General features: G+C 36.2%; 1 protein-coding gene across 1 annotated transcript; it reads right to left on the bottom strand.

The window, feature by feature from the left end:
- Nucleotides 1-669: 669 nt before the first annotated feature.
- Nucleotides 670-25,023, bottom strand: LOC6651389 (mpv17-like protein). The gene is made up of 4 exons (XM_002073751.4): nt 25,008-25,023; nt 3,149-3,315; nt 2,825-3,032; nt 670-960 (listed from the first exon to the last, which is right to left on the bottom strand). The coding sequence occupies exons 2-4, from the start codon at nt 3,298-3,300 to the stop codon at nt 739-741; spliced, it is 582 nt and encodes a 193-aa protein (XP_002073787.2). The 5' UTR covers nt 3,301-3,315; nt 25,008-25,023; the 3' UTR covers nt 670-738.
- Nucleotides 25,024-26,231: the final 1,208 nt, after the last annotated feature.

Genomic DNA, 26,231 nt, shown 5'->3' with positions numbered 1-26,231 from the left:
TTTCTATATTTCAAGCACTTAAATATAGATTCCTCATAATTCGAAATTTGTTGTCTAGTTTAACTAGGCCATTAAATTTATTAAATTTCTTTAGTTTTCTTTGGCTAATAGATTATTAAAATTTTATTAAGATTATGTTGGTATTTTGTTTACTAATGATTCTTGATTTTTATAACATTTTGTTTATGGTTTTTCTTTTTTTTCATTTGGTTATTCATCATTAAAATTGTGAACTAGCCCTGAGTAAGTCCAGATATTCTTGTAACATGACCCAGGACAGACTCATCATTAAAATCTATCCAACTAGTTTTATGCCTTTTCATGTATCCCAGGGGCAAATCCATCGAATCGAACATGAACATGAACATGTAGTTAATTAGTTGCTTTCAAAATGAAACTGAGAATGGATGATAAAACTAAAAACCAAAACCAAAACCAAAACTGAGAGCGAAACTGCAATCATTCTGCCAGCGGCTGATGTCAGCTAACAATTTAATTTTATGAGGACAAAACCACAAAAAAAAAACTCTAAAAAAAAATCTGAAATAAGCCTTATCACAACTCATTTATCAGCCATAGTTAATGGCTGTGTTTTTTTTATGCCACACACATTTTTCTCTGCTTTGTTGTAGAAACTAGAAATAACAGAGAAATGAAATCAGAGTGACATTTTGTAATTGTTAAGAATTCATTTATTATTATTGTTATTGTAGAGAGGGTATTAGCGATACGTTTGATTCACATTTCCAAGAAGTGTATGTCGACAGCATGATGATCCACATCGACAGGTGGATGCAATTGCAAGAATTTCACATATGCCAAAAATGTTGTCCAGCACATGCTGAAGAATGAGGTGAATACCACTTGATTCCTTGCCGGGACAAAGGCGAAGTTCACCGTTTGCACACAGGGCCAATAAATAACGCCCACCTTATAGGCGTCCAAGAATTTATCGCTAACCTGCAAGGCAAAGAAAAACCATAATCAATAGAGACAGTTAAACAAGTGGCCAGGTGGGGGGGAATAACCACAAGAAGAGGGGAAAGACTGTGTGGTGGTGGAGTGGTGGGTCGGTGGATGCAATGACATGATTTAAATGCCGGCGCGGAAAATTGTAATTAAGTGCCAACTGCCGAGCGTTGAGGCCAGAGACAGAGCCTTTAAAATTTTATTTATTGCAAACGCCCCGTGTGACTACCTCTGTTTACGCTCTCCCCCCCTCTCTCTCTCTCTCTCTCTCTCTTTGCTTCCGCTCCTTTCTCCTGGTCTGTGTGAAAATGTTTTCTGGTTTTATTCCATTTCATTTTCCTGACCAAACTCAATTCCGCTGGGCGTGGCATTCCGTTAATGTTGTTAATTAAAAAGCATTGCATGAAAATTGTACACATTTGGCCCTTTTGGCAAAAACTTTGTGTGTGCGAAATCGGTAAAATGATAATCATATGTCCATTGGCCAGATCAAGTCAAACGGTTTAACTATATTATATGTACATATAGGATTCATTTCCCTACATACATATATAGCTTGAGGCAAACTATATTAAAAATCAACAACATCGTTTTGTGTACGTATAAAACCAATTAATTATTTTCATACAGCAGCGACTATCTACGCATTTCAATTTAAAAATCAACTTAAAACAAACAATAATTATGAAATTATGTATATAAAAGAATGAAATTGTTGACAGAAATTCTTTAATTGTTTTGACTATTAAATTAAATCCAAATAGAATGCTCAAAAAGGTTATAGTTCATATAGATTCTCAGTGATAAATAAAGGCAGTTTTAATATCTTAAGAACTTGGATTTTCAAAGCAAAGATGTGTCCCTTTTATTCTGGTCTAATTATATCCTTTTTGGTAAAATTTCAAAAAAAGACTAGGGAAAAAGTTTTGGTAAAATATACTTAACTTTAATATCAAAAAAATAAGGGGAAGTCTAAAAGATAAACATTAAATGAATATGGCTACATTATAGACAGTTTTCGAATAAATTTAGGTGCTTTTTATGGCAATTACTCTTATTTTTTCCAAATCACTACTTATAGTTTTAGTCAAGTTTGTTTCAAAACATTTCTAAACCTTTTTGTTGACACTTTTTTAATGGTAGCAAAACACAAAAACAGAACAGGACATTTTGCTGTGGTCGAAAATGCCTTATCTTTTGGCATATACGACAAGGGTAAGAAAAAATATATACATATATAAGAAACACATGCAAAAAAAGCAAATGAGACAACGCACGTTTGACATAAATATATGGTAAAACATTTACATTTATCAAGATAAATGGTTTCTAATGATATAGATAGATAGTTAGAAGTAAAGAGCAAGGCGCTTGTAGCCAACACATGGCCACAAGACCAACAAATCAATGTTGACAACTCGGAGAACGAGAGATGGAGATGGAGATGGTAATGGAGACGGAGGCAGACAGGTGATATTTATGCTTGCTTATATTACACACAGATGCTGAATCGATACAGCTAGAGATACGGATGCAGATATACATATACACACGTGAATTGTTTGGGTTGTAACTGTCGTGAGAAAATAAATCCGACTACACGCACATAAGGTTACACATTATAAATGGAAATCTGAAACCCAATTTCAAAGTAAATACAATCAACTAGCAGTATAAGAAGAAAAACACAATTTCTGAATAAAGAAATTATGAAAAAGAAGATGCCAGCTGAAGTACAAAGAAAAGATGATGAGCAATAGACACTGACAATGTGAAGGAGGGTGTAAAGAATGACTTCGATGACTTAATGCGGCGACAGATTTCCCAATGCTCGTGGTCGTTCGATCTCACTTACCTCCCGCTTGGCATCGTCAAATGTGTTGCCCTCCATCAGTGTCATAAAGAAAAGAAACGAACTGATGGCCATCGGATCGTATGCCGTCTGCTCGGTAATGGCTTTGCACAGCGATGACTTAATATCTGTCCGTGGCCACATACAACCGGCTAGCCTGATCCAAACGTAAATCGTTGGACCCATAAAGAAGAAGCCAAATAAACTGAATCTGCCGACGAAAATGAAATATCAATTAGTCATCGTCTTCATCATCATCAGCATCAACATCAACAGCATGGATATGGCAGGTCTTTTTTTTTTTTTGGAGGGACATCTGATTTTCACCTGACACACTTCATCCAGTCGTATGTTCGGAATGTGCGTTTCTCGATCGCCGTCTGCTCGATGAGGGAGCCGCATGGCCATAGCATGCCATATGATATCATTCCTCTGATCACTTTATATTTGTTTGTAAAATTTACAAAATTACGAAACATTTCGCCCAAAATGTGCTGAAAGAGAAATTGGGTGTTAAGCTGATCAGCAAGAAAAAAAACAATACATTTAGCATGGCTTGTGATTTATTTTAGTATGTCAGCTGATGCTCTGAGCCATTTACATGAAATCTTTTGGCTAAATTTCACTTTTTTGCCCAACCCAAATATATGGAGAACTTATTTGTATGTAAGAGGAGGTCTATGCCTATTTGGTTAAGATGACTAATGCCATTTTTTGTGATCTCATCCGTTAGATCATTGCTCTTAATATTTTGAAAGCTGCGAAAGGTAAATATTATTATAAATTTATTGTAATGGCATCGTATAAGTGGACTTTTGTGGCGAAATTCATTAAATTTGGGATAATCAAAACAGACTGAGTCATGATGTCGGCGTCATTAGAAAGAAAGGGACTGAAATCAGGCCTCTAGATTCTCCCAGATCCTCTTTTCCTGTCTCATATATTTAAAATTTATGACGTTAAATGGATATTTGATAAGTCAATAAGTAAAACCTTTTCACAAGTAAATAGTAAATATATGTGTATATGTATATTTAAATTTGTTGGGTAACTCTTGTGGAAAGGTAGATATAATTTTAAATTTCGATTTAAGGGAAATGAATTTGAAAACTAAATACATTATTTTGAAATTGTTTTTTTGGTGGGGTAGTAGATTTGCCATTGCCACTCGACACTTTTCACACTCTTGAGCATCAGCATCAATTGTGAATCAAGTGCCGCAAAAATTAGTGACTCAACGGGGTGGCTAGGCGGAGGCGTAAAAAGGGGTAAAATTCGGCAAATGACCCACTTGATGGTGAGTCTCAAGTTCCCTAAAAACGAATTGCAAATAAATGTCAGACATTGTCATGCCACTTGAACAGCTGACACAATTTTGTGTTTCCCTTTTTGTGGGACTCTCATTAATTTGAGTAAAACGGGGGAGAGGGGAGAGAGACTGGAGCTCTGTCTCAATGACTATGGCTGAGTCAGTGGCGGGGGCGACGGCTTTATGGGCATGGCCACCACCATCATCAAGTAACACATGTCAAGTATTATGTCGCATAGAGCGGAGCCAACACGCTACCGGAATACCAACGAAATGCAAACATAAATTTAATTGCCGAGAATGTTTCTAGCCCAAAACAAATGTCGAAATAATGTTGTTGGTTTTTTTTTATTTTCTTCTTCCATTTGTATTTCGACGAGGCACGAAAAGATTTATCATATTCACTCGACTGTCATAAAAAGCAATTAGGCTTTTGAGCGAAAGACACTTACATACAAACGGCAGCGCCTCCAAGAGCAAACGAAATGTTATAATAAAAAGAAATAAACTATATATATGTATTTGAAATAAGCAAGTCCAAGCCCACGGAAAAACGGAAGAGAATGAAAGAAAACATCAGAACCACTAACACTACTACAACTACTATACATATGTGTGTGTGTGTGTGTGTGTGATTTGGACTGGTCAGAGCTGCTTAATGAGCGAGTGGCAAAGCAAAAATGAATGGTCGGAAAGGGATGAAGCGGGAAACAGGCGGGTCAGGCAGTTGAAGCGATTAAAGAGCCACATCCACTTCCACAACTGGCACTTGGCCATTGTAAGGCACGCCTGGCTAGTGGTAGTACCAGTAGGTTAGGGTCTTTGTTGCTGCTTCTGTAATTAGTATGCCCACACGTTTGTGTGTCACACAGACACACACACACACACACACACACATACACACCCCGTCCATGCTGGTCTAAAAACATGGATGTTTCAAGGAGGGGAGAGTTACCAGAGATTTGCAACCTCAACCTCCTCGTAGACAGCTTCTAGTGTATAGCTTATAATATCATAATCTTTTAGAACAACTGAAATCAAAGTTTCAAAGTTAATAAAAACAGATCTTTGGTTGGCACATGCAATGGATGGACGATCTAATGTTGAGACTGGTCTCTTTAAAAAGGCCCATTAATCCCCTTTTTGAGATACCAGCTACGCCCTTTTGTCAGCCAGGTTTAGCAATCAGTCGCCTATAACCGAATCCCTCTACCCCAATATAGTACCTAGCCAAAAAAAAAAGTAAATAAATAACAGAAAGGAAAAAAGAAGAAGAAAAGAAACCCGGTAATTTGGTGTGGTGTGAAAAATTCTACCTCATGGCAAATGGGCTCTCTCGTCTGCCGCCATCTCTTCCACCGTCTGTTGCATATTTTCACAAGTAATTAACATGTACATGATGTCTGATGTCTGTTGTCTGATGTCCTTGTTGTTGTTGTTGTTGCTGCTGTTGTTATTCCTGTTATTGCTCCCTTCCCTCTTATCCTACCATACACACACAAAACACACACACTCTACCCTTGAATACCGCTCGCAAGGTGTCCGCCTTGCGCCTTTTCCTTTCCCGTTCGTTTGTTCGTTTGTTCTCTGTTCGCTGTTCGCTGTTCCCTGCTCTTTGTTGTTGTTTATCGGCAACGATGCCATAACAAAATGTTTCCTTAGCATTAATTTGCATTATTCTTACATTTAAATTTTAAATGAGTTGAAAATTATTTCAAGTTGCCGAGCCGTCGCCAGGCGAATCGTTTCGCAGGAAGACTTGAGAACATCTTATCTTATCACGTTTGCTTAAGGATATTCAGTGGAAACCCTTTCAAGTTAATGCAGCAAGTGTTTACAGATTACGCAGAATTTCGCCTAATGAATATGCTGCTATCACAAAATATACCAGATTTGAGATGAAAAGAAAAGCTAACAATTATAAATTAGTTAAGTCTTTTCTGTTGTATAATATGGCCATAATCAACATCTAATTAAAAATTCAAAACGCAGTAAATAAGTCCACCAAATGAAACAACTATTTTAAGTTTTTCAGACCAAATGAATGTAGCTTAAGACCATATAATTTATATTTAAGACACATTTTAGCTCATTTACTCTTTTTAGGATATTTTTTAACTTTTACAAATAATCAGTTTCTACTAAGGAATGTAGGTAGTGATTTCTTTCATTCAAATTGCAATAAACAGCGAGTTTTGCGTACTTAAAGAGATCGTGAAAGTCAAGTATTTTGTATCTTTTAAATACCTGTAAGACCTAAAAGGGTCTTATGATTTTATTATACCCTTGCAAAAACGGTTTATTAGTTTTGGTCAGAAGTGTGCAACGCATAGAAGGAAGCATCTCCAACCATATAAAGTATATTTTTTTTTTTTGATCAGCACGACGAGACGAGTTCATATAGCCATGTCCGTTCGTCAATCCGTCTGGATCAACGCAAGCTCCTCCTAGATCGTTGGAGCTACAGAGCTGAAATTTTGCATGTAAACTTGTATACAACTTGGGGTTGTATATCTCGGATTCAGCCGGATCGGGACAGTGACTTTTCTCAATAACTTCGTTATTTGTTGAGCTATTGTCGTGAAATTTAATATGGGTGAGCTTATGACACATATGTATAAACGACTATGCTTGATCAAGATCGGGTGACTATCTCATATAGCTCCCATAGGAACGATCGGTCGAAAACCGTGACTTTCATCAATAACTTCGTTACTTTTGACGCGATTGCTTTCAAAATAAACATTTGTTTGTTTAATATATCTGTTAATGATTCTGACGAATTTGATAAAGATCGGGACACTATTTCATATAGTTCCCATAGGAATGATCGTTAGAAAACAGTGACTTTTATCAATATCTTCGTTATTTCCTATGCTAAGATTGTAGGCCGTTCTTTCGCAAACGTTAGCCTTATTAGATGAAACGTTTTTCCACTTTTATGGCTACAAGTAAGGAAAGAGTTACCAAAAAAGTTGCAAAAGTTGACGCGGTCGAAGTTAGCCTTTGGTTTTTTACTTAACTTAACTATTTTTTTGTTTATATATTTCCTTTCTTTTTGTATCATTTTAATTCGCACTGCATGTGTTTTACTCATGTTGAATTTAAATAAATGTTTTTAAAGTTCATCAATATAATTTGCTGTTGCCTTCACTTTAGTTTTGTCTATCTATTCTCCCATTTTTGACAAGACACTTCCCACTTTTTTTCATATACCACAGTTCGAAGCTATATTTTATATAGTTTGTGTGAAAAAAGAAGAATACAAAAGTCGTCTCGCCGACTTTGGTATACCATACACCAGTAAAGCAAATATTTCAAGCATTTTCACATGCTTCTTACAAGCATATCTTAGTATTTCGCTCACTCAATCATACGAGCACCCTAGCGCCCCCACCAGCCAACGGCCAACTCCGGCCTTATGGAAAAACGTTTATATGCATAACTCGACTGTTTTTTATCCGATTTTGATCAAATTTGGTATTTTGCTAGATATTAGTATTAAATTTAAGTGTGCCAAATTTGATTGCAAAAGGTAAAAAAATACGGGAGATAATCAAGTTTTTCAAATTACGGGGGCGGAAAAGGGCGTGGCAATATTTTTATACATACAAAATGTGTGCATTTACTAAGCGAATATACATACCAAATATGGTGTCTCTAGCTAGAATAGTTTTTGAGATAAACGCTTTTTTTAAATTGCGGGGGCGGAAAGGGGCGTGGCAAAAATTTGAAACAAACTTGATCACTCTACATACTACACGAGTCTACATAAAAAATTTGGTGGCTCTAGCTCTTATAGTCTCCGAGATCTAGGTGTTCATACGGACAGACGGACAGACGGACAGACGGACAGACGGACGGACGGACGGACGGACGGACGGACGGACGGACGGACAGACGGACATGGCTAGATCGACTCGGTTGTTGATCCTGATCAAGAATATATATACTTTGTGGGGTCGGAGATGCTTCCTTCTGCCTGTTACATACATTTTGGCGACTTTAATATACCATTTCACCCTATGGGTGTATGGTATAAAAACTATTGCCATGATGTTCACAATTTTAGTTGCTGTTGTTGCAGTTGCAATTTAGCCCCCAGCAAATGTGCAACAAAATCATTTTCATGCTCACCAACAGCAACCAGCAAACGGCAATTGCACATAAATTAAAAGTAAAATGTTTATTTACGCTGGCAAAGAAGAAGGAGGCATGGACAGATGGACCCGGGAGAGAGCAGAGGAAGGGGGACCACAATTCCTCCTCTTCACAATCTATGCATATGTACATGTATGTATGTATGTCGTATGGATGGTAGAGAAACTCAAAGCCTTGGCAGTTTCCTGCGCGCAACATTTGCATTTTGACGCCGTTTTACGCATGATGTGGAGTCGCATTCAAAGTTGGGAATGGAGTTGAAGTTCGTGCTGTGTCCGTCTTCTTGTCTCCAACTCCATCTCCATCTCCATCTACGTCTTTGGCTTATCAGCCAGGCAAAATCAAAACAGAAATACAAGCGGTAGAGGTAGGATGTAGAGATGGAGATGGTGCTGAAGCTGAAGCTGGAAACTGAGTTCCGATGCCCCCAGCATCTTGCAACATTTTGTTTTAATTTCGCACTTTTTTGAAAAAGTGGCAGCCGCCAAGTTGAACGGGCTTTTGATGTTGCCCAGGCACCCGAGACAACACTGAGACAACGAGGCACTGCGGCAGCTGTTATGGGGCTTCACATCAACGGGAAACGGCCAGGCAATGATCCATATAAATCCATTCATTTGCCGACCGAATGCTATAATATATAACATTAATACCCTGACTATGCGAAGGGTTGTCTAAATTGTTCGAAATCGAAACTGAACAAGACATGAGACGTTTATAATTGAAATGCCTAAACAGTCTCTAGGGCAACTATCACGAAATTCTGTGAATTTTAAAAGAGTTTATTGAGAGACAGTAGGGAATTTTTTATCATTAATAACATTAAATAAATTTATCATTTTGTCTTAGTTTAAATTAAAGTTAGAAGTTATTACTTTTGTATAAGATTGGTAATGCCGAATACTATAATCAGTAAAAACTTTTTAGAAGTTCCCTCATCAACATAAACTAACATTTTTCAACTGATTTCACATTTTACAGAGTTCGAGATAACATATTGATCCATCCACTTGAGAATTTTTACTCTTGCCTGCAATTGAGATGGCTAAAACTGAGTCAAAGTTTGTCTTGAATACAGTTTTGTTTTGTTTGTACGGAACATTTCACTTCATGTAAAATTCATGACATTCGTTTGTAAGAAAATTGAAATTGATATATTCAAAAATTTTAATAATCTCTAAAAAGCAGAGCATTTGCATATTCCTTTCATTTTCATATTCCTGTTCAGTTCTTTGACTTCTGCTGTATATCCCCCTCCACCCTTGCGACTTACCCTTAATACCAATCAACTTGCATTTTTATTTAGTCTTCATTTAATTAAATTTTCCTCGCTTTTCATTTTCGTTTAATTATTGACTTTGCCCCGCAGCGCATTTGAGATTTTAACATTTTCCCTTTTATTTATTATTTTTGATGTTGTTCTTTCATTAAATTTTCAATTGATTTTGATTTTTTCAACATTGCCGAACTTCACACTTTACTTTACATTGCCACACCCCTACATGCCGTCCTTGGCCTGTGCCTGTTCCCATGCCGGGGCAAAGTGCTCCTACATCAAAGACGTCGCTAATTGTATCTGAAGGTGTGAATTCTGATTGCTTGCTCGTTCATTCTCGACATTTTATTTGATTTCAAGTTATATGTACTATAAGTTGTTTCCTCTGCTTGTTTATTGAACTTTTTCCCTGACTGATAGCAGGGCACAAACAGAGAGATAGAGAGACGGAGTATAGATAGGTGCATCCGAAGAGGGGGGGAATACGGAGACGGGGTTTTTCTTTTTTGGAACATATTGAAACATGTGTATTTGTTGACTGAGTCTGGTTTCGGGGTTTCCGTAGTCGGGGTCGGAGGTGCCCTCTGATGCGGGCTGTTTGTTCTCTGCTCTGTTTTTGGTCTGTATGATTTGATTTATTTGTACACAACTTTATGATATTTACATGTCTGGAAACTGTGTGGAAATGAAATTGGAATTGGAATTGGGGTGTGCAGGCAAACTCTCTCTCTGTGTGTGTGTATGTGTGTGCCATAACGGTAAATAAATATTCTATTGGGGTTCATTTAAGGTCGAGCAATAAGTGTAGAGCAATCAAAGCGAATTGAAGCTACACAGAATTTGAAATGAGAACGAAACAATATGCCCCTTGTGATAATGAACAAAATTTTGTTTGTTTTTTGGAAAATAAATTGGTCAAATAACCTTTTAAAGTGAGAAGAGAGAAAATTTAGCCCAAAGGATGGATTTAAAATAGATATACACCTAGACCCCGCTTTGCGTCGTTTCGTTTTGCGTTTTTTCGAAGTTGCGTCGCACAGTTGGGCCTCTGCTCGGATAGCGTTGCAAAAATACGTTTTTTCATGATCGCGTTTGGCAAAAATTATATATGCAATCGATACGAAATACTTCAGAGATTATGAATCCGAAAAATTTTTGAAATCGCTTTATTGGTTTAGACGCTATGATTTTTGCAATGCTAAATGCCAGAAGGCCCCACTGTGCGTCGCTGCTTGATTAGTACTAATTTTCACTGTGCGTCGTTATACTCTCGTTGTTGCGTTGTTGTGAGTTCGAGTGTTTAACTTTTTTTTTCTAAATCAGCCATTGTGGCAACGCCAATATCAACTTTTACCAACATTGCCTTTGAATTTTTGGCAGTTTTACGTTTTTCAACATTGACATCTAGCTTACCTACTTCTGTTTATAATTGCGTCTTGATATCAAAACTCGGGGACGGATTAGTAGAAATGTTCGTAGAACAGAGTTTAACCTCTAAACAAATTTCAAAAGCGATGGGCTTAATTGACGAACCAATGGAGAATTTTTATAAAAAACGATCCTGACAATGACAGAAGTTTTAAGGTATCCCAGGTAGCTGCAAACATCAACTGCTACCAAGAAATTTAAAAAAAAAGCTATTCACCAAACTCTGGACAAATTTTCAGTGAACGAAGCCACTAAAAACTCATAAAGATAAAATAATTGAATAGGTTATTTTGATTTAATGGAAGCAGTTTTTTTTAATGAATGAATGCAATAATATTTTTGTTTTTAAATGTTTACTTTGTTCAATTTTTCTTTCTAGAAATTAGTATTTTCATAGCCCGGGAAACTATCTATAGAAAATCTTAATTCACTTTGCGTCGTTTCAGTTTGCGTCGTGTTTTTTTGGAACGTATCCCCAACGCAAAGCGAGGTCTAGGTGTATATACCTCTATCAAAAGAAATGCAGATGGGAAATATACAAATATTTTTGACTGTAAGGGATAAGATTTAATGACATTTATACCGAATTTTATGATATTTAAAAACAATGTAAAAAACAAAAGGTCCACAATGTGGATAAGATTCTATAACACATTCATTTGTTTTAAAAAAAGACCCATAAATTGTCGTTATTTAAGTGATATTTTTGGTTGGGAGCGTGTTTTTTTGACCCTTTTAAAAACAAAAAACATCACTTGAAAATTGAAAGAGTTATTGAAATTATATAGTTTTTTTTTTTAAATGAGGAACTAATTGAATTTTTTCAGTACGAGGTTCTCCGCCTCCAAAGTTAACCCCAAAAACAAAAGGGTATCTTGCTGGCGGCAAGGACAAATCAACGCAGGATTGATTGAAATCCACTGAAATTTAAATTTAAGCCGGCGTTGGATTTAGAAACAATGTAATTCTGGTCCCGACCCTTATCATAGTTTTACGATTTTTTTTGAGACAATGGCAGCCGTTCAAAAATTAAAATCTGTTGTTAACCTATTTTTTTCTTGTTTTATGTAAAAAAAAAAAAATAGTGAAAAAACCCTAAAAATATAATTGAGGTCGGGATTAGAATTATGGCCATTCTGCATTAATTTCTCATTTGTTTCATTAACTTCAGTTCAGAATTACAGGCCGTATCCTTGCTGCCAGTTCAAAAAATGTGGTTTCGAGAAACACGCGCTTTAAATTTGCCTCCCACGATGAGAAAAACGTCATATCTGGGAAAGTATTTCGACTAACTCGTTTGGGACGATATTCTCAATGCTCTAAAGAAAAATTTAGGTTTAGAAAATAAAAACTATAAATATTGTTTTCCAAGCAAAAATACCACCTCAAAGATACACCACTAAAACGATATCTCATTCGGTCAGAAAAGCTGTGCTTTACATTAAGGACTCTATCCTTTGCGTTGGTTATCATATCCTTAACCTTGTAATCAATTTAATGTTGTCGTTTCCCATACTAAAAACGTTTCTTTAAGGCGCCATTAAGGCGGTACTATTTAGCTGTTCTCTTTAAGGATTTCAGCGTTACCGATGACTTCTAAAAATGTATAGGTTCTCCTTTATTTCATTTACACCTAATAAGTTTTTTAAAAGATTTCAAAGATAGTATCTGGAAACCGTTAACGCCTTTCTCTAGGATTACAGTCACGTTTCGATCGCCAAACTACCCACATTGGGTAAAGCAACATTTATGTAGTTTTTAATGCTTCATTCAGTTGCCTCGTTTCATTATGTTTTTATAGATCTTATAATTGATATTTCCTTTGCCAGTGGCGCTCTTAATTTGGTCAGTTCGTGAGTCAATCAAGTGCAGTCATCCTGGGACAATACTCAGCTGGCTATGCGGGTTTCGATTTCCTTTCGCTTATCTAATGCCTGAATCGACCATCTTTGTATTCGCTCCTGCTGTTGGTTAATGCCCCTGCCGTGCCCTTAAGCCCATTATCAATGCATGTCCCGTCATAATTAAAAAGCCTCACCCTCAAAGTAGATGTAGAAGGAAAATCAACAAAACAACACGCAAGACGGCAATCAGTTGGCATTGTTGTTGGAATTGGGATTGGGATTGGGTCTGCAAGTCCAACGCTTATCAGACAACAAGCACCGAACAGCTGCCGTTCCAATAATTCTCCCTGTTTGGTTTTGGTGCTGTTTACCCAAGCCTCGGTCTCGGTCTCGGTATCGGTCCCGGCCCCTGGGCCAATTACAGCTTCCTGTTGAGTGCAAAAAATTTCTTTTAGCTTCGTTTAGTTTGGTTGTTTTTTATTTTTTTTATATCATTTTTGAACCCTCGCTTCTGTATTGGGATCATGGGCTTGAAGAGGAGCCTGGGGTCACCACCTACTCACTTAATGTTTGTTACTCACAACTGAATGACGACGACCCTTTCTTTTTTATCGTCATTATTATTTTTTTGCCCATTTCATTTTGCTGGAAAATAAAACCATCATCTCACACACGATGCTCAATTTCAAGTGTCGAAATATCTGACAGCTGTAATAATACCATAAAAGGGAAATGCAGTTTGAGTTTTTCCCGACGGGGCACAAACTTTTTTATTCTCATTTTTATGTTTGTGTTTAAAACAAAAAGTAGAGGAAAAAAAAAAACTGTAGATATAAAATGGAAAATTCATTTTCACATTAAAAAGGGCAAAAACTGTAAACACATACATATGTGAAAGAAAAGCAACAACGAAATTGTAAGTAAAATGCAATTGAAGTCAATATAGGACTATATTTTAGCTGTTCGTGTTGCAGTTGCCTAATACATACATAGTTCGCGCGAGTGTCTACAAAGTGCCCTGGCAGAGCGTGCCGAGAACAACAAGAGAATCCAATTTCGTTAGAATTTGATTGTCAACCAAAAATAACGAGGTACTGAATAGAAAAGAGACACAGACAAAGCGACAGACGAGGACCAGGCAGGCAACCAGATAGTCGGACAGGCTGACAATCAGGCCATGGGCGTAGTAGCCATAAAAGAGGGCGGTCCTAATACTTTATTTTCATCATTCGTTTTTGGTAAAAATCGAACAGAAGGTCAACAAAGTTGCCAATTCTTCAATGAGAAAACAAATTATATGGTCGAATAAAATCATTTCTAGATATGTACATATATCCTTGAAAGTGCTGTAGAGTCGAATCCCTCTTCCACCTCATATCTACGCCCTTGAGAATCGTTGAACCGACAAGGGCGAGCAGTCAGTATGTCATTGACAGCAGAGACCCAGAAAAAATAACCAAAAAGCATTGAATATTAGAAACAAATATATTTACGATTTTATGGCATAAATACTTTTGGTTATTGTAGTCGCTTGCCTCACTTGGTCCTACGCACAAGTGTCAGAAACAGCACATGACAGTTTTTGTTTTTCCTTTGTTTCAATTGGGGTGACCTGCTGTTACTGTTGCTGCTTCTATTCTTGGGCAAACTCATTTAAGTAGTGGCCGGATGACACTTTAGTTAGTTAGTTTTCCAGCTAAAGCAAATATCTTTTCAAACGCGACAAATAGCGGGGGGCAGGCAAGCAGGCAGGAAGAAGTCAGCGTCAGTTTGCATTGACAGTTCAGCCAAATTGACGTTTTGTGTTCGACGCCCTCCAGAGAGATGAAGAGAGACCGAGAGAGGGAGAGGGAGAGGGAGTTAACGAACAAGCAAGCGAAAAAGTGTCAAAAGTGTCAGCGCAAAAAGGGCAGGTTGATAGTCACGATGGAATTGTGTCTGGCTGTGATAGGATTCGGATGAGAGCCATGGAGAAGGAGCAATGTGGGAAAACCTACAATGTGGTATAGCGAAAATGGCAAATGATTGGATGATTCTTAAGTTTCACTGACTAAATCAAGTTACATAAATTCAAATTGAATTCTTTTCATGGCAAAAGTTATTGCCACAAATTGTATACCTACTATAATTGATTCCCCAGACTTTTAACTTGACTTCGATTCTAAGTATTTCTCTTTTGATCCTTTTTTTTCTCTCTTGGAAAAATATCTAAATTTCGTTTATTTGTCATATATTTAGGAAACAAACAAAGCAATGGGCTTGAAAATGTTTAAGGATTGGGATATAAAAGAAAGAAAATGAAAGGAAATCTATTGAACCATGTTCCACTGTCTGAATTGAATTTTAATTTACTCTTTATCACTTGTGAGTAACATTAATCAATCCTACAATTTTATGTCATTTATTTGCCGTGTAGAGTGAAAGTTGTTTGGCGGTTATCAGGTATTTGAAATTTCCAGATTCTAAACAAAAATTGTGTATCTACTTCAATCAATTGAAATTGACACATCATTTTTATCGTGCCCATCGGGTTCGGGGAGCACTTATCAAGCAAACTCTACAGTTCCTAGTTCAATGTCTGGGGCCCATGTTGCCTGTTTGAATCGGTTTCATCCATCAGACATGGCCACTGACTGCGGATCTGGCTGTGACTTTGGGTCTGACTGTGACTGTGACTGTGACATGTGGCATGATGGGCGGCTGCGCCTACATTAGTTGGAAACCCCGTGGGGTTACATTGAACCCAGGCCAGGCCATGCCAGGGAGTAAAAAGCTGTGCCCAAATTTAGCTCTCTCGGTTCAGTGTACGAGGTCTAGTAAATAAATAAATAAATGCCGACACAACTGTCAATTATGGCCAGAGTACCATTTGTATGGGGGTAGGGGGTTATGATGATGATGGTGATGGTAGTGGTGGCGGTGGGGGCAACAGAGTGGAGGTAGATATGTAGATATTTTATATAAACAACAACCACAGTAAGCAAGTAAGCAACGGCAGTTCAATTTGTTGTTGCTTGGTTAGTTGGATTGATGGCAGAAAAAGAAAAAAAATAAAACGTTGAAGGCGCAACCAAACGCCCATTGACACACAGCCAGCCAGCGATAGACACACAAACCGACAGAGGAACAGACAGACGGACGGACTGACAGACAGACAGATGGACGGCCAGACGAAAATGCAACGTCAAAGTCATTTGTCACGCGCCGGGAACGGCAACAGCAAATCGTCGAACGATATCAATGAGCGAACAATGAACCAGGCGAACAAACAATCCTCTTCCCCTTTCCTCATCATACCTCATACCAACCCACCGTATGCGGCCCCCCCTCTCGCTAGCTACCCACTCTGGGCAACGAACCGCAGAAAAAAAAAAAGTAATACAAAAATTGAGCACACAGTAAATCAACAATTACAAGATAAGCAAACGAACCAAACGACCAAAGCGACCAAACATCGGACGAACCAAGTTCGAAAACTATCCCCAAAATATACTACACAATCTACGAATACAATTCCCATCTAATTCTGTTGCACATTTCGAAATGTCAGGCCAAACTTCCGCAATTATTTACAATATCCCATTAAATTCAAACATTCAAACTCAACTTTTCCCTTTTCCTAAAATTGTCACCATACCCTGTTAAGTCATTAAGCGAAAGGGTATATTGTGATGACGTCCACCGAATCGTACATAGTTCAAGTGTGTATCCTCTTACTTGTTTTTTAAGAACAAGTTCAATCTTTGTCTTAGAAGTGTTTTATTTCGTATCTCTGCAAAAGTTTTCATATTTTCCAAAGTGATTATAGGTAATCCTTTTCGGCCTAGAGGGTATTTTGAGGTCTATCCTCCGATTGAAATTCCAGAAATTTGTTCTTTTTTATGTTTCTAGACTAACTCAAAATTAGTTGCACAGGCAGCAGAATGTCGAAAAAAGGGTGCAGCAGCTTAACCATGGGCATGAACCCCGCATTCTATACCAAATCCAAATGCGAACCCGAACCCGAACCCTGCTCAATCCATACACATACAATTTGTAATTTCATGCACTTAAACTCGCATTATACCGCATATTCCTTATGCGTTCTGTTAATTTTGTTGTTTGTCTGAATTTTGTGTGTGTGTGTGTGTGTCGGCTCCCCCTTCTCTTAGAAACTCTGATTCTGTTTTTATTCCGATACGTCATCGTTTCCTTGCTTCGAAACCTTAGGCGCTTAAAAATGTTCGTTGGCTGTTGTTCCACCTCCTCCTCCTCCTCCACCACCAATCCCTCCTCCTATCAGTCCGTCTCTCACTCTTTGTGCAATTTGAGGTGTAGTCATTATATCTGCTGCTGCTCTGCTGCTACTTTTGCCGTACCTGTAATTACATTTATGTGTTTTTTCCTTCTTTTTCTGTTGCCTGCCAGCCCTGCGTGCTGTGCTGTGTGTGTTAAATTATGTGTAGGAACAATACCCATCTCTGTCTACCCCTCGCGATCCCGCCCTCCCCCTCTCTGACAACCATCGTGTGCACTTAACAAAAATAGTCAATATTTTTAGTTTCTCAAACGAATATTATAGAAAATATTTATCATAAAAAAACTTCTTAGTGACTGTTGGCCCAAGCTAAGATTAAGATTAAGCCAATTGATCTAAGTTGATCTAAGTTCCAATCAAAAGAGTACTAAATTAATTCAGGAAATATGTTAGAATTATGATCTATTGATGATTGATTGATTTCACTACTGGTTTTTTCTTTGAGTGTACTTTGTGTGTGTGTGTGTGTGTGTCTGTGAATGTTGATGTATGGGCCAGTCATAGCATTTAAGAGGCGCACAGGTTACAGTCATTTGGATCTTTTGGCTTGGTTGCATGGATAGTCATGTATTTAGTTTGAGGGTCACTTATTATTATTAACTGCTTATCAATCAAGCGCTTAAGTTTTATACTTATTGTTTTGAAGGTTGTTGCTAAGGCGAAAAAGTAATTGCAAGTTAATGTGAAGAATTATCTAAAGGAAAGCCTAAAATAGTTTCATCCTGTGACCCATATATCAAAGCAACGGAAACCCAAACGAAGCGACAACAAAATAAAGTAAAGTAAAGACTCGGAGAATTACATTAAGCCGCCTCCCCTGCGAAATGCCAAGCAAAATCAAAGAAAACCCAGGGAAAAAGAAAATTAACATGAAGTGAATTTCGAAAGGACAGACATTCGGACAGACTGACGTAAAATTTGGCAAGCATTTGGTTTGCCCAAGCACGTGCTTGTATAGCTGAGAAATGTGGAAAACATTTTTTTTTTATTTTGTTTATTTTGTTTTTCCGTTTTGCTTTTTCATTTTCATTTCCTCAGAGACCCCAAAAAGATACAGCCAGACACTAGAGACGAAAGATGTGACGGATGGACGGATGGTTAGACTCGACGACTGTCAGTCGACGTAATTTCTCCCTCTCCTTCCCTCTCCTGCTCTCTCCACTCTTCAGCCATTTGGGGCAATTTTCTCCATCATGTTTATTATCTTTTTTTCTTGTTGTCTTAAGGTTCGAACTACTGCAACTTTTTAGTCAGCATTCTGTTTGGATTCAAAATTGAGAACAGCTGATTTTGTGGATTTTTCTTGGGCTCTTTCTTCTCTGACCCACTCAGAAAAACTTCACTTGACTTGGACTTTGGGAAAAGAAAATAAATAATATTTTCCCGTTGCTGTTGCTGTTGCTGCTGCTGTTTGGTTTTGTTTTTCTTTATTTTTTTTGTTTTTGTGACTAATAAATCATGTGGCACATTGGTTCCGTTCCGTTTGGTTTTTGTCTACGCAATTTAAATAAAAAATTAGCGCATATTTTGCATTTTCCTCTTCGCAGAACTGCACACAAAATGCCAACCCTCCCCGTTCCACCCCACAATCTATGTGTGTGTTTGTATGTATTCATTAAATTTATTACTTGGCATATTTTTTTGTTGTTTGTCGTTGTTGTTGCTTGAGTCGATTAATATAAATCAACGCCCGGCGGTGTCATCCATGGCAAAGTCAGCCCCAGGGTACATGGGGGCATTGAGTGGAAATGGGAGTGGAACTGGAAGCAGCGCTGGCTCTTTTACTTTTCCTTTGTGTGGCTTTAATGAAAAGTAATTTATTAAGTAATTTCTAAGCGCTTTTTTTTTATTATTATTATTCGGTCGTGACAATGACGCCGCTGAGCATTTAATTAATTGGTTTTCTCGCATTAAACGGCAACTAGAAAAAAACTGAATTATACATGAGTCAAGGCAAGCCCAGGCAAAAGGCAACACTAACACTAAGTAGTACTCGATAGTTAGATTTAGTTAAAGATTATCAGAAAGAGAGAGGGAGACAGAGAGAGAGAGGGGGGAAAATATGGTCATTATTTCTGCTGTTTGTATTTAATTGGATTTCGGATTCGAATTGGGAGGGAATTATGTCATAAGTAAAGTGAGAACTTGATTTTAAACGGAAACTAATTATAAATGTTGATGAAATAGATCTTTATTTTCGATTAAGCGAAACATTCCGCAATAATTACTTACTAGCTAATAAAATACATTCCTCTTTCCTTCACCCCTTCAGACCCCTGTGAACTCCATCTATCAGGCGTTTGGCATTTAAAATGCAGATAACAATTAATTTATAGAACTCGTAGTAATAGGAAAATTACCATAACCTGGACTTCCCAAGCTAACCATGATTGTAAATATTGTCAATGAATTCAGGTTTTGTATATCATATTAATTTATTTCCCCAACTTCCAGAGGCAATCAACATGTTAATTAAAAATATGATGCATACTATCTTACTTAATTTATGCATAGTTAGATTGTAATCAATTCAAGTCAAGTCTTCAAGAAAATTCACAAATAAGGAATCAACATTGTTGAATTCAAATGAATTAAAGGGAAATGGTTTATAGCCATCAACTTTGTAATAATTGATTTTCCCCATTTATTCATATATTCAAAAGTATAACCGATTGCAATGCCTTACATAACTTGTGAATTATAAAATAATTAAAAAATGTAACTGATCCATAAATGTGACCAATCAGCTAACTGTGACCCTGCGGCTTTTCTCTGATAGCCATTGCCATTCCCATGAGGCATGATGAGTTTCAGTTTCAAAAAGCTTCTTAGCGGAAAAGTAGTTATAAATTACTAAAATGCCGTATTTAGGCTAAGATCTTTTTGGGTTGATTATTTCCAAAGTATTGTGTCTCTTGGGTTCATTCTGCGAATTCGTTCTGCAATTCTACAAAATGAAACTTTCGAAATGTTTGGTCAACAGTTGTTGTTGCTGTTGTTGCTGGTCGGCTAGTCAATAAATTGTAGTTGCAGTTGCTGTTGCTGCTGTCGTCAGTCAGTTACATGCTGTGTGAGATACATTTGTATCTTCTGTGTGTACTTTGTGTGGCAATTGCTGCAAAATGGCAAACTGCAAATGGAACTGCTACAATTGCAGCGGATATGCGACTAAGCAAACTCGAAACGTGCTTTCCCAATAACAACGACAGTTAAAGGCAGACACAATGCAACAACAACAACAACAACAGCAATAAAACTAAAAATGCAGCCAAAAAATAAATAAAAATACAGCTTTTTGTATCTTACTGCACTTTTTTTTTCTTTTTTGCTTTCTTACTTTTGGCTTTGTATTTGTTAAGAAAACTGTCAAGATTTGCATTTATCGTTGTGTAGTCGTCGTGAGCTAAAATAAAATGCACACATGCGATAAAAGTATCTGAGTATCCGAATAGTATCTTGTGGATACGGCATTTGCTTAATTTGCATACAGACATTTGCCATATAAGCAAATACATATATAAAGAAAAAAAAAAAACTCCAACAAACCAAATAAAACATTCATCGGAAAATATATAAAAAAAAAAAATTGTTATATTATCATGTGTGGAATTTATTTTTGCAGTTGTGTCAACTTTAATGGCATATAAATTTTATTATGCTTAATTCCCTAAGCGGATGGTATAATCAAATTAATCAGCACACAGATTGAAGCATCTGTGACTATATCAACTAAGAATATAGATACATGTTCACACAGATTTTAACAATCAGTCAAATGTATTGTATCCATAGAATAAATTAAAAAAAAAGTATCTAAACAATCAAGTTTAAAAATTTGAATAAAAATCAACTTAATTTCTAGATAAAAGGGCTAGAATTTCCCACTAAAATTAAGTCAGATCGAACATACATATGTTTTTCTTTTGAGGATTCTGATACTACATTTTGGCAATAGAGTTCAAAAATTATGATCTAGATTCAAAAATTCTGATTATGATGAGTTCAGTGTGTGAAAACTTCGGCATTATCATAATTTTTGCAGAATTTCCAATTATTTTATTTGTGTATTTAACAATTTTAATTGAGTCCACACACAAACACACACACACATACTGTATGCATTTTGAAGGTTGAGGGAAATGTTCCCTTCTCTTTTATACAAAAATATACCTATTTACATATTTCGCAATCGTTTCGTATTAATTTAATTAGATGGCATTTTGTGGTTTTCGGTTTAATTTGTATTTGTATTTGCATTTGCATTACCTTCACCCACTACCACTGCCCCTTTTGACCGCTTAGTAACAAAGCCATTTATGCTGGCTATGACGAAAGAGAGAGAGAGAGTGATAGAGAGGGGGTGAATGGTAAAAAAGGAAAAAGAAGAGGAAGATGGAAATGAATTAAATTGTTTTATTGTTGTTTTTCACTGGCATTTGGTTGTGTTTTTTTTTCTTTTTCTATGGAGATAACTGAAATGCGGGTTTATTTTATTTATATTTTTGTTGCTATATTCTTGTATTATTTGCATTATTTATTTTGTCGGCTTTTGTGGAATTTCACCATATGCTAAATAAATTAAAATTTTAATTTTATAGTAGAGAGAGAGATTTATATAATATTTGTCTGTGTCTGGGCTTATATCTGTATAAAACTGTATATTTATATTGTACTTTGTTGTTGTTGGTCATGATAAATATATTTGCATTTTGCTGCACAACAAAATAATAACAAAACGAAATATCAAACAAAGTGCAAACAACAAAGTGAGTTTAATTAACAAATAGAAATTTAATTCATGGTTTTTATTTTCATTTTACCTTTTTTTTTAACTAAATTGAAAAGTTCTACCTACTGAGACGTCTAAAAAGGATTATTTATATAGGGTATATCCATTTATATAGGGTATTCCCCCAGTTTATGCATATTACTTCTTTCACTGCTTTATTTTATGCAATCAACTAACATGAGTTGAAATATAATTAATTTTTGCTTTAGTTGAAATTGAAGTCTGCACACTGTAAACTCATTTCACTTGCCATAATTATACATATTGGCAAACATCCTTAATTATCAATTTACCATTAAAAACACGTATACGCTACTTTCAATCGCTCTTTTATGATTATGGTATTCACTTCCTAATTTCCAATAAACCAAAACGATTTCCCCCAACACCCAAATGGCAGCAGAAACTTTGAGTGTATTGCATATGCATTCAATTTCATACCTGAAGGGCGCTTTGACTATTAACACACTTGTACGAAATACATAAATATGGATAAAATGGATGGTACATATGTTTGTGCAAATATTTTCACACACACACACAAAATTTACGTTTATATTCGGTTTTACAATTCAATTTAAATGTAATTTCCCTTTTACAAAATTGCCAAGATATTGCAAGAGTGTGAGAGAAGGAGAGAGAGGGAGAAAACAGGGAGCGAATGGTATGGAATGACATTCGTAAATGCAATGCCACGCCCACAGGCAGAGGCTGGCAGGCAGGCATGCAAGCAGTCTGGCCATAAAACACATGTAGATGATAGTGCAGCACGTCATAATATTTCATTTGGCATATAAACTACATACACACAACACGGTAGAAAATCGTTTTACACTTTTGGCAGAAATTGACGAAATAAATCATGTTTGCAACACATGATTGGCGCAACATGAAGCCAAAAACGATAGTGCCGAAGGGGGTGGAGAGAGACAGAGAGGAAATAATAGAGAGTGTGTTGATGTTCTGGGGGAGGAGGCGCAGAGAATGGGAACACATCCGGCCAACATGAACGAATGCCTAATGTATGTTTCATTTCAAGCATGCTGAATATGTCATGTTGATTGGTCATAGAATGTAACCAAAATGTATATCGGTTCTAAAATCTTATTTGCCCACTAACCATGGAGAAACATGCTTTGGAATAATAATAATAATATCAATTCCAATTGGATACGAAATTTGGCTCGGTTTGCTGATGAGTTCAGTTTCCGTTTGCTGTATACAAATTTATTAATCAACAGGCCACAAGATTGGATAACCAATTAGCTTAGTTGGGACTTGGCAAATGAAATAATATCATCTACATTTTTCATATTTTATCAGAAAAGGCAATAACAATTAATTTTCACATCTAATTACATTTAAGTAATTGTAAAAATCTTATTTAATTGAATTTAAATGTTTTATGTCAAGGTTTTTAGTTTTTTTAGAAGAATTTTTTCATAAATTCCCCATATTTAAGCATTGTAAACATTTAATTTTAAATTTAAATTAAGATTTCCTGTTTGGTGTGTGTTTTTCTTTGTAATCAAAATATTGGCATTTCCATGTTAGTCACAACAATTTTGCTGCATTGATTTGTTGCTTCTGTCATTGTTAAGTGCAATTTGATTGTCTGTGAACTGGTAAATGCGGCGTATACGCAATGTTTTTCCATATACAATATGGTTTTTTTTTCTGTTAGCAAGTCTTGCGCAAAGGAAATGTGAATTTTATAATTTAATTATAAATGTCTACATTTGACATTTTCGTTGGCAATTTATAGTGTGTGTGTGTGTGTGTGTGTGTGTATGTGAGTTGTCAATAAAATAAAATTGAGAAATTTATAAAAAACAAAAAGGCCATGACAAGAATAATGATGATGACAATCAATGACGACGATGGCAACTTTGACTGATTGAATTGTTTGTGATTTTTCGCTGATGGTTTTTGTTTTTCTTTTTGCAATTATAAAACTGTGATTTTAATTGTATGTAATTCGAATTTCAAATCGCATCAAGCAAGTCAGGCGAATCGATGGGTCATCACTCCACTTATCGATATTCAACTTGGCCACATTAGCCAAATGATTTCGTCAAGTCTCCTCATTGGGACTGCCCAGTTCGAAACGCGCTCTTTGAATCGCCATCACCATTGTCAGCACTTAAATGCAGGCTTCATTTGCTTAATTGCATGGCAAATGTTGCCATGATTAATGGGGGAATTTGACTGTGACTTGGTCTCTTGGTCTGGGGAATTTGTGGATTGGGAATAGAAATCGGAATTAAAATGGGTAGCAAGACCAGCGCGCAGACACATATCGAATTGAGGAGAGGAAAAAAAAACCTGTTCTTTATCGATTTGATTTGCTGACCATTTCGCTTTTCGTTTTTCGCTTTGTGCGCTGATTTGCATTATAAATGAATGTAATTTACGTTATTGTTGGAGGGCAATTTCATTAATCGACAGTTTTGCTTTTGTTGTTACCAGAATAATTAAAAACAAATTTGGACCAAATTGATATACAATACCAATTTAAGCCTTTTATCGACATCAATTTTCACAATCAAATGGATATTGAGTTTCAAATTCAAATCGAAAGGTTTAACTAATTACAATTTTGCATTCGAAATGAAACTAAATGACTAATTTTATAAAATGAATACGTAAACGATTTTTAATAGCTTAGAAACTATTGAATGAGATAATCATTCATCAAGATTCATTCTTAAATAAGTCAAATTGAAGAAAGTTTAGATAATATAGGCAAACAAACGCGCGGTAACAATGACATTACGTATACGCCACGTATTGCCGCTATCAAGGTGACTATTTATAGATGAGCAATTTACTTCCGACACAACGCACATTTGAACTTTTGTGCAATAACAAAATTGTTATAAATAATCGCTGGGCAATTAGCAAATTTGCAATTGCAATGAGAAATTTGTCTGTGTGTTTGTGTGTGTGGAAATTTGCACAAACAAAAACCAATTAATTTAAAATTTTGCGATCGCAAATGCCTTGAAAAAACAATATCAAGTATACACACACACATATGTATATACACACACATGTATTTATCACTTCATATAAGAATTACCCAAACAAAATATTTAATTCTATATAATTTTTTTTTTGTGAAAAATTTCAAGAATTAACGGACTGACGACGCGTTTCGTTCGAATAAAAGAGGAAAACTAATTGCAATTTTTTTCAATTTCAATGTCAATGACAGGAAAATGTAAACCCGAAATGAAAAGCATTACAGAGAGTGCAATCTCAGGCATAGATTTGCCCTTCTTGTGCTCATTCTGATACGTAATCATCATTAAACTGACTGAAGAGCCGAAAGTGCTTTTGCTTTCTTGGTCGTGTATTTTATTCTGCGGTTGCCAATCAATAATATGCATTTCGAATGGCTCTGCAATTGTAAATGTTCTTTCTCTCTGTGTCTCTTTCCGTTGCCTCTTTTGGTTTCTTGTGGGTTTTTTTTTCATTGCATTTGGCAAGCAACTGCCAATAAGTTGGCTTCTGAGTCTGGCATAGCTCTTCTTTTTTTTTGTCTCTCTGCATTATTTAATTGCACGTTTTGGCCATCTTCGGCCAGCATGCCATCAACCAATACATCAACAATGACAATGCCAACAGACAAAATATCAAGCTAAAGGCAAAAAGTTTTCGGTTTTTTTTTTCTTTTTTGCGGTTTCTGTTGCTGTAGAGCTTATAGAAAATGTCTATATTATATAAAATCTACATCTGTTATTATGTCAGGGGGAAGTAAGGAGGAGAGTGAGGGGGTTGGCCAGGTCAGGCATGGCATCAGGGCACCACATAATGGCTTTGTGGTTTAGTCTAAAGCTGTTACAATGATGATGATGATGATGATGGGGATGATGCATATACAAAAATAAATAAAAAATATATATATTTTTTTTGTTGTCTCTTGAACAATTTCCTTTTCATTTCACCTTGCTGCTATTTTACTGCACATTTCACAGAATAAATGTCTAGAATATTTTTCTAATTTCATCATTTTGATATTATGGGTTTTATTTAAGATCCACATGAATACTGCATGAACTCTTAGCTGCCAAAGGAAAAATAAATTCCGTTCTTAATATGTCACATGAAATCCCTTTGGATCACATGAATATTATGCAACGGCTTACACATAATAACTGCTAGATAATAGAGAATTGTTTAAACATTTACACTTGAAATTCTTAAGTAGAGTAAAAGCAGAAATAGATGGAAATAGAAACGGCAGTTTAATTCACTCATTGTCTTGATCTAGAAAACATGAGAATCCGCTGTCAATTTGATG

The sequence above is a fragment of the Drosophila willistoni genome, chromosome 3R (genome assembly GCF_018902025.1).
Source record: "Drosophila willistoni isolate 14030-0811.24 chromosome 3R, UCI_dwil_1.1, whole genome shotgun sequence".
Classification (NCBI taxonomy): domain Eukaryota; kingdom Metazoa; phylum Arthropoda; class Insecta; order Diptera; family Drosophilidae; genus Drosophila; species Drosophila willistoni.
The sequence above is the reverse complement of the archived record's forward strand: the minus strand, read 5'-3'. Positions and strand labels throughout refer to the sequence as shown.